This window comes from Portunus trituberculatus, chromosome 15, assembly GCF_017591435.1.
Source record: "Portunus trituberculatus isolate SZX2019 chromosome 15, ASM1759143v1, whole genome shotgun sequence".
In the NCBI taxonomy this organism is placed as follows: Eukaryota; Metazoa; Arthropoda; class Malacostraca; order Decapoda; family Portunidae; genus Portunus; species Portunus trituberculatus.
The window spans coordinates 8,430,669-8,441,128 of NC_059269.1; the positions used below are offsets into that span (position 1 = coordinate 8,430,669).

At 40.0% G+C, this 10,460-nt stretch overlaps 1 protein-coding gene across 9 annotated transcripts in view; it reads right to left on the minus strand.

Moving 5' to 3' along the window:
• Positions 1 to 10,460, minus strand: part of LOC123504225 (dihydropyrimidinase-like) — a 72,189-nt gene that overhangs the window by 57,524 nt on the left and 4,205 nt on the right. For 6 of the 9 annotated variants that reach the window (XM_045254583.1, XM_045254585.1, XM_045254582.1 and 3 more), the window contains exons 3-4: positions 6,254 to 6,340; positions 4,904 to 5,023 (exon numbers count right to left, since the gene is read on the minus strand). In XM_045254583.1, the coding sequence (XP_045110518.1) occupies positions 4,904 to 5,023; positions 6,254 to 6,340 (207 nt within the window). Of the gene's footprint in view, positions 1 to 105; positions 244 to 4,903; positions 5,024 to 6,253; positions 6,341 to 8,728; positions 8,804 to 10,176; positions 10,212 to 10,460 lie in introns of those variants that run through there. The other 3 variants (XM_045254587.1, XM_045254586.1, XM_045254589.1) reach the window with 3 other exon arrangements.

Genomic DNA, 10,460 nt, shown 5'->3' on the forward strand with positions numbered 1-10,460 from the left:
CATGTTATTTTTTTTTCTGATGAGACAAGGAAAGGTAACAATATGCGTTGTCAGAGCACCTTAACAGTGTTCATTACGATAATGATAAGTAAACCACATACTTACACTGGCCATGGTGATGGTAGCGGGCAGAGCGGAGAGCGGTGTCAGAACCTGAGGAAGGATTGGCGGTGACTGGCCTTCCAGCCTTTAATACCCCCCCTTACCAGTAACCTGTGTGCGCCGGTGCCACATACCGTCTCACGACACCCTGTAGGGTTGCGAGCCGCACAGTCTCTCCCCGCTCCAGAGTCCCTGCTTATGAGTTCTTAGTTGCACCAATGAGTTTTTCCCTGATACTTCTCTAGTGAGTTCATAACACATTGTCAATGATCGGTTCATCTCTCAAACAACATTACGGTGGTCCACGATGATGAATGAAAAGGATACTACACAATAAATTTGGCACCGCCGCTACCCATCACGAGGAACTGTGCCTAACAGTTGCCAGTGTTTGATGTAACCGGCAACTCTTACTGGAGTACTTATTAATCCCTTCAGTACCATGACGCGTTTCCATATTCATCCTACTTCTGATTTGGTGATTTTATACAGATTCAGAATCTCATGTGGGGATTAAAATAGTGAAGACTGTGGCTATTAATCTTCTGGCCTTCATTGACCCTTCCTAATGTCAATATAATGGTCTAATCGTTCACAAATATCAAAGTAAAAATGTGTCCTAGTACTGAAGGGGTTAACTTCCATCTCACCCTCTGAGCTGGCAGCGAACTGCATAATCTGGTCACTCTTATCTTCTCTCGCATATACGCACATCATTCAAAACCTGATAACTAAGTACACACACCATCCTCACCATCAGCAGCACTACTAAAAGCCGACCCGACACTACTGTGGTTATATAACGCCTGTATAACATCACACCATTCTTAATCAAACACCCAAGATAAAAAAAAAAAAAAACAGAGGATATACGCTACCTACGTCACCATTAATGATAACACTAAGTCTTCTCCATTAATGAATTAACAACCACTGTGCCTCCCCATCTCGTGCAGTCTACCCTTACGGCGGCCACGACATGCTCTCTCCATCAAACCGCCCAGCCTGACCTACCTCTCTCCAGTTCTATAACTAGGGACGGTGATGATAGATGCTAACTAGTGGATCAGTAAGAGAGAGAGAGAGAGAGAGAGAGAGAGAGAGAGAGAGAGAGAGAATATCTTGCTTCATAACAAACACTTCGTGGCATCGTTGCACCCCTCGTAACCTGTAATTTTATACAACAACATACCAATACTCATGTACATTCACGTACTCAGTGTCAGTCCAACAATAAAAGTGAGGTTGCGATAATCGACATAGAAAATGCTGAAGACGGTGGTACCAACAAGGACATGGTGATAACACAGAGAGTATAAACCAATCTGAAGCATATTTGCCTGCACTTCCACTATTTTCACAAAGCTGTATCTGAAATTACACTAGTTTTCAAGAATATCTTTTTAATGGTTCTAGTGACAGATCTTTTCATTATTAGATATTAACAGGATAAATAATCATTGGAGAAAATACTCTTGAGAATGAGAACACTGTCAACCACCTATATTTCCTTTGAAAATAGTCATGGAGAGAGAGCAAAGCGTTTTTGAATACTTGCCAGATGGAACTATATTCCGAGGCACTTTTGTGCTTCATCTCCATTGTTTTAAGTTGTTTTTTTTAAGGTACACAAGTTTTTAAAGGTGGTTTTACGGTTCTAGTAACAAATCAATAAGATTTCTACATGAGTAACAGAAAAAGACTCTTGACAGCCTAACAAATTATCTCTATGGCCTTTGAAAATACAGGCGGTGCATGAGAGAACGAGTTTCTGAATACGGGCCGAAATGTGACCGAGATGACGGCGACAATGTGGCGGTGGCGGCGATGGCATACCTGCACACCACTGACCGGAAGTTTCGAAGACATCCACAGCGGAAACAAACCTCAGTATTTGCCAGCATCCGGTGAACGCTGCGAGCACTCAGCGCCTTGCTAGCTCCTATACTGTCTGTTCCTCTTGTCTCACTGCTTGCCTGTTGGTTTCCTTTCCTTACTCTAAGAACGAATGCCTTTCATCACACTTGTTCATAATACTGGTACAAGAGTATCATAAGATATTAATGCCTCTACGCCATTCATAACAACAACAACAACAACAACAACAACAACAACAACAACAACAACAACAACAACAACAGCAGCAGCAGCAGCAGCAGCAGCAGCAGCAAAAAAAAAAAAAAAAATCATACAACCTTTTCCAACATCTTAAAAACAAAACAAAAACTTACGCCAGCCAAAACAATAACGTACTTACATAAACTCACATATATTATCACTTAAGGGAAACTATTCAAGACTGTCAACTGACGACGAACAAACCCTCTAATTCACAATACCGAATTTACTCATTACAGAAAGGGGTCACTAATCAAGCTGCGTTTCCTGACCTCGCTTCCTGACGCCGCTAGCCATCGACCCAAACCCTGCATGGACGCTCGAGATCCTAAAAATATAAATAATCAATGGAGGAGTAACGACAATACACGCATCACGGTTTCCTCTGAATATCATCCACTAAACTTTTAGAGTAGCGAGACATGAAACTCTATATAACTTCCACTGATTCTCTAAATTAATCCTCTCACTCCAATACGAAACATTTACCACCAAAATAACCTATAAGAAGAAATAGGATTGAAAAGGATATACATAGCAATTTCTACTCAGAGTAAAGATCGGAGGTGGCCATAGAGCAGGTCAAGATGATTAATGATAAAAAAAAAAACTGACTCAACTGCAGAAAATGGGTTAAAAAGAAATGAGATAAGACTCCTTGAATCGTTGAATAATTTCCACTAGACTCTGGTTAAAAGAAGAATGTTAAGATACTTGAAGCACTTTATAACTTCATCTACACTATTAAGGTTAGCGAGATATACGCCCAGATGTCTGAAAATACGTTCCCTTGATTCAGTATTGAGGCTGTTTTACTGCAGGCGGAAATCAATGTTACTTATCTTATCAGACTGAATCAATGAAGTGTTGTGATCGTGCAGCTGTCTCGCCATGTGTCTTACAGAGCTCAGTGTCACCTTATCTATTTCTTGTTTTGTGGGTGTGGTCCCATTTAAAGCGACCATAATTTGAGGGACTTATAACCACTTTCTTCTATTACTAGATGATGATTGAGGTGGTGGTGATGTGATAAAAAAAAAAAAGAAGAAGAAGAGAAGGAGGAATAGGAAAAAAACAACGATGAAGACCAGGAGGAGGTGTTGTAATATTTAATAACATAGGGAAAATAAAAGATAATGGTGGTGGTGGTGGTGATAGGGCTCAAGGGGAAGAGAAAGTTATGTAAATATCAAAAAGAAATCAATCAAGAAGAACAAGAACAAGAACAAGAACAAGAAGAACAAGAAGAAGAAAAAAGAAGAAAGAAAGAAAGAAAGAAAGAAAAGAAAGGAACAACAAAAACAACAACAACAACAATAACAGCACGAGGGAAGAAGACATAACAAGAACGACTAGCTGGAGGAAGAAGAGAAGAGAAGACGCTGTAAACAACACAAGGAAATATTAGATAAGACTTTCCCTCCCCTCTTCCCGCCGACAGTTAGGGGAGTCAACGGGCCGTGAAACAACTCAGAGCTTCACGTCCAGGAGGAACAGTACGACGGCGAATTAACGAGCAAACACCCTCACCATCACACCAGCGCCTTCTTCTCCCTCCAGCGGAACCACAACGAGTACAGGTTAAATGTATAAACAACCACGTTTTCTTATAATTTCTAACGTTGAAATGCATTCGATGAGACTAACGACGATATTCCGAAACGTTTCTGAAGCACCTAGATTATTTAAAAAAAAGCACTAGTCAAAATTACACGAGTTCTTAGGAAGTGTTTACGGTTTTAGTGACAGGTTAAGATTTTTCCTTTAGTAATTGAAACACTCTCTCAAGAACCCTGCTGATCATCTCTGCGGACCTTGAAAACAGCCATGGTGAGAGAGCAAAGCGTTTCTGAATGCTGTTCTAATCTGAGGGGAAAACGCGAAGAGCAACTTACAAAAAACACGTTACAAAGCCAAGTAACCATGGTGAGTCACACGTTAAGCTCCACATTTAACGCACCCACACACACACACACACACACACACACACACACACGTCTGTCTAGTATTGCTTACTGGGTTTTCTTTCTTTTTTTTTTGTACGGACTTATGAGCTAATTTTATGGTTTTACTATTTATCAGAGAGAGAGAGAGAGAGAGAGAGAGAGAGAGAGAGAGAGAGAGAGAGAGAGTTTCTTTGGAGTAGCTGGCAGACGAGACAAATATCAAAAAATGAAGTGTTTTGCAATCTCTCTCTCTCTCTCTCTCTCTCTCTCTCTCTCTCCACGTACAATATCATAATTATATGAAACTAATTTAATAATGTTGGAAACCCTGAGCAAAAAAGTACGTAAAATTGGACACCAGCTTTCGTCTCTCCTCAATTCATCATGATCTCTCTCTCTCTCTCTCTCTCTCTCTCTCTCTCTCTCTCTCTCTCTCTCTCTCACGTGTATTACATTACGTTACTTGCAGTTTTACCTAAACCATAATCTAGTTACGTAATCTTATTAAAACACACAAACAAACCACCTCCAGTCAGGTCACGACCTTTATACAGATGACGTAATTTTAACCCTAGAGTGATTACGCCTGACAGGGAGAATAGTGGTTGCAACATTGAGCCCTAAATACTGCCTTGGCGTGCAATGGGCTGAGAAAACAGAGCAAAGGAGAAAAACCGAGGTAATATTTGAGAAACTGGGTCAAAGGGGCCACGAAAGGGAAGGGCATCAGTACTCACTCCATCGGTGGAATCCACAGACTGGGTGTCCCAAGGCTCAGCTGCACGCCGCTCCACCCGCTGGGGCATCACCACCTCCTCCGTCACCACTCCCTCGTCACTGCTGGCGTCCATGTCCCTCTGTTGTGTGCGTAAGTCTCTGTGTTATTTATACTCAGACACAGACACACACACACACACACACCATATTACATTTTTAGTGAATCTTACTGTTGTTATCATCATCAGTATTCTAACGTACGTACCATTTTCTTTCTTTACCTTATTTTTCACAGTACCTACATCAGACTAATGTTTTCACCGTTCCTAAGCTTCAAGACATTCTCACGCCAATCCGCTTTCCTTCCCACGGTCCCGCTGCACAAAACTATAATCCACTCACTCTCATCCATAAGTCATGCACCTAAATTATAAAGTAATTAGCCAGTATCCTCACTCATCTATCCCTTTCACTACTGATGCCTTGATCTATTTTCTCCAGAAAAGTTAATGAATCTCTAGGTAAAAATCTAGATAAAGAAACAACAATAAGTCCAAGAAAGTATATCTTATCATTTTGTTGATTGTGCTTTCCAAATGTATCTATCCCACTCCCCCTGATTCACCGTTGTTGTTGCTGTAAAGAAAGAAAAACTCAACCTCTATACCGAGTTACTTATCACAATACAGAAAGACACACTAACCTTGTACTGTCAAGAGAAGATATTTGTCCAATTGTGCTTGTTATGTCTACACTTCAGAAAGTCCCAACTAGAAAATATTCGTCGTTTTCTTTTTTTTCCTTTATCGTGTATCACAACATGTTTCTTCCAGCCTCCTAGTGTGAGCTGGCCAGATTTTCAGCTAATTAATTAATGTTTCGCGTCTAACACCGATGAATTAATACGTTCTGTTTACTATTTTTTAACTATCAAGAGTAGGAATACCGTGACTCTTCGAAATTTAAACTGACCTCCATTTTGGACTGTTCGCTGAATACTATAGCTTTGTTTCAGGAGGAATTCTTTGTATCACCTTCCTGTAGTGTGTCCTAATCTGGCCTCTTCCACGCATAAGAAAGAAATGCTGTTCTCTCTCTCTCTCTCTCTCTCTCTCTCTCTCATACAAACATCACGCAATAATACACCACCGTTAAGAATAAACACAGCTTGAATAAACACACCGATCAAAACTGACTAAAATATTCCCTTGAAACAATTTCCCACAACATCAAACTTGGAAACAAAGAAAAATAAAAATAGAAATAAAACAACAACGGGAATTAAAAGCGGAACTGAGCGAAAACATCCCACTATAAAACCCTGTTGTAATTAGTGGGGTGGAGCTGAGGGAAGGGTGGACAACACGCACCTGGAACTCTTTACTGCTCGATGGGTCCAGGTATTGTCCGTTGGGAGCTTCTTCACTCTTGTCCTCAGCTTCCTTGGTCTCACCGTTCTGTACAGGGAAAGAGGAACAATACACGAAATAAATCATCTGTAGGATAAAGCATTAAAAAAAACTGCTATTATATGAGATTAATTATGCTTTCTTTTAATGATATTTGTACACAACTGAGAGTTTATATTCTTGATATGCGATTACGTTGTGCTGTCATAAGGAGGAGGTGAATGATTTATTAAGACACCCCACCACTACGAGAGTCAGTCATTACGAGTCACATCACATTAAAGGGATCAGTCACACCACCAACAGAGATTTAACCACACCACCACTAGGAAAACCAACCACATCACCACTCAATCACACCATCTTAAAGAGTCACACCATCACTGAATACTTTTGTGTTCAGAAACGCTTTGCTCTCGTACTATTTTCAAAGGCCACAGAGATGATTTACCAGGTTCTCAAGTGTTTCTCCAGTTAGTGATGTAAAATTTTTGTTAATCTTTCATCACCACCGTAAAAACATCCTTAAAAACCCGTGCAATATTAACATGAGCATTTTGAAAGTAGTAGAGATACGGGAAGGAAGTGTTTCAGAATATGGGCAATAGTCACAATACTACTGACACTCGCACCATAGCCACACCAATACCAATGCTGGCTTAATAAGACCAAATAATCAATACTCAACAATCACAAACATTATCCTAAAGTTACGTATACATCTAGCTCATTTACTTTCCCATTATCTGTTTATGGAGACTTGAGCACGTCTCCCTATGGATTTTGTCTCCCTGTCACACTGAAGGGTTCCTCAAACAACCCCCATACCACAGTAAGGTCCTCCTCTCACTGCTACAATCAGTTTCCCTGCCTCGATACACTATTTTTTTTTTTTTTTACTATCACAGAAATATTCCTCTTTATTCAGCTATTGCAAGAAATATTTATCTCCATCCAAAAGATGCAGATATTCTTTCCTTTTCATCTGTCACACAAAAATATTCTTTTCTCTTCGTCTGTCACAACTACCTTTTAAGAATATTCTTCCCTATTTACTTATTATACGTAAATACACCTGCCTATTCACCTATCACAGAAATATTCCTCCTAGCACACACAGAACCAATTCCCATCACCAATTAGAGGATTCTCTCATTATCTAACCACAAACAGAGGCCCCTTCCCCTACCACAAATATGTATTCCCTCCGCCACACAGATACATCCCATGCACACACATTCCCTCCAACCTGCCCCTACCACTCAAAAAAGTAATTATTGCAAAGACAAGGAAGAAAAAACTGCACTGTATGTTAATTGTTTTCTTTTTCATAGTGTAGTTACTGATAATCATCACTGCATCGGATCAAATTTTCGGAAAGGGTGTCATGGAGCTATTATCCCTTTGGTAGACCACTGTCACTCACACACCACTCATGCACATACAAAGACCTACCCCATTCAGACATCCCTACTCACATTCCTTACTTATTTCGCCCCATTCTCTAGTGTTCTTTGAGTTTAGTCTGTCTCTGGATGACTAGGAACCTGTGTGAATGTACTCATGAAGCTCACTTGCCCGCGGCGCTGAAGTGTGAGGGTGAGAGCGCTGTGACGGGTTGGAAAGGTGAGCGTGATGTGACCAGTTTGACAACGATTCGGCCTCAAAGGTGCCACTGCTACAGCTACCGCATTCGCCTCCTACCTCTGAAGTACCGACATGGCAACTCAAACAAATATCTATCTCATAAATCATTGTGCATACATGAGTAAATAAACTTTCGTTGGAATACAAGTATACGTAAATCTATCTTGAGAACGTACAGCATGAATAAAACATATAAAAGGCATCCTGGATAAATAATGCTACTTCTTACAATATCGTCAAGAGAAACATGGCAACAGAGTCTGCGCCCTATAATGATATTGTAATTCTATGGTTATCGAGCATTTTTGCAATGCTAGCAGCATGTGTCTCATGCAGGAATGTGTACTTGTTCATAATGTGACCAATCATAATGCTACATGAAGCATCGCTTTTTCACATTTATGTGCAAAGTTGACAAAATTTGATATATTTATTGCAGTACTCAGAAGTAAATCATATTATATCCTTCCCTAGTTTTCTGTATAATAAATATGTCAAACAACAACAACATGGGCGGCAGTGTTTGTCATGGTGAAGTGAGGGCGTCGCCCGATCGATAGAACGTCGGTCGCGACAACCGACGGGGAAACGAAGCTATTTTTCCCAGTAACATCTGACAATCGGTGAATTTGACAATCAAATATATATTTAAAAAAAAAATAAAATAAAAAAATAAACAATCAGGTTAGTAAGTTTTGTATTGCATTTATGGCATTACTTAAAGCAAGTTAAAGTCATCTACGATTATCAAACAGGCAACGTCCCAGAAAGCCTATTTTGAGTCCTCACCACTCCTCGCCAGCATGGTGTGCTCCCTTCTCCACACAGATTCCATCCACTGCTCAACATCTTCCTTGACTGCCACCCCTGATCGACAACAAGCAGAGTCGAAGACACGTGAGCCTGATCTGGCGGTGCATGGCAAGCCTGCACACCGCGAGACTCCCTGCACAGTTCACTCACGAGGAATTACACTTCATAAACCTGAGACTAAGGAAGTATCTGCTGCTTCCAGCACTCCATGACATTTCGTGTGTGTATGTGTTTATCTATCTATCTATCTATCTATCTATCTATCTATCTATCTATCTATCTATCTATCTATCTATCTATCTATCTATCTATCTATCTATCTATATATATATCTATATATATATATATATATATATATATATATATATATATATATATATATATATATATGTGTGTGTGTGTGTGTGTGTGTGTGTGTGTGTGTGTGTGTGTGTGTGTGTGTGTGTGTGTGTGTGTGTGTGTATATGAAAGTTCAGATTATTCTAAGTCGAATATTTTTTATCCACATAATCATGCAGCTGGTGGCTCTGCTTAGCCGCGGCATGAAATTCAAGCATGGCCTATCCTTTCAGATGTAGTACTACAGCAGGGCTGGACGGGTAACCACGCCGTAGGTATACCATTTCCACACACTCCACATTGTTTGATGTTATATAATACGGTCTGATTGTATTCGTTGTTTGCAATAATGTCTTGGAAGGAATCTGTGTGATCTGACTAGAATCAGAGGATTTGTTCCCAGCCTCATTTCTTCCCACTCCTTAGATACATCCGTACTACATGTGCAATGTTTATCAATAATTATTGGTATCGGTGTGGTGTTGTCACTCGTCTCGTCCTGGGATACTGTAAAGCTCCAAATCTTGTAGAAAATCATGACTGAATTATTCACAATTTGAAATCTCCACAATGAGTATCATGCAGCCTGGCCTTGTCCTTGCATCTGTCACCAGACAATACTTAAATTTCCTGTCACGGCTTAACAACGTCCTCAAAATGTATATCAGCGTAAAACATTTTCCACAGAATAACACGCACTTTCTTTCACCTATGGCAATATAGAAAAAGCGTGCTACACACTGTACATATACACACGGTCCTTCTAATTCTTATCATCTATTCTTTCTTTCATTTTAGTGTCAAGATTAAAGGTCCAAAAATTCACCAGTCTTGGTGACGTCAGTGGTGTGGGAATAGATGAGTGTGTTGGTGTAATGGGGCACACCTTGGCCTGTCCCGCTCTGGTTTCTTACTTTCCTAACACAATAACATAACATATTTCTATATGCATCACCTTCATTCGTCATTATGCACTATCACAACACTCTAAACACCATCCCAAAGTAAGCCTCACTGTACTTATCTGCCCCACAACATGTCACACTTGTAATATAAAATAGGTATCTGACGAAAGGAGTGAATACCTTCACGACGCTCAGGAAAACCTTAGCCAGGCAGGCGAGCCACACACTCAAGGCAGTGGTGCACGGTTGCTGCTTTATCTATTTTTAACATTTAATTCTGAGGTATATGAGTATGTTGAGGGTATGACCAAGACATTAATTTTCTCCATTAAATCAAAGATATCAAAGTTAATTTGAGTAGTACTTCTCATTACCATTAAAGGGAAGAAAATACTTTAATGAGTTTTCAGATGCGTTCGGTTCTTTTAGTTTCTTTGCGTTTCTGTTTACAAAATGATGTACCT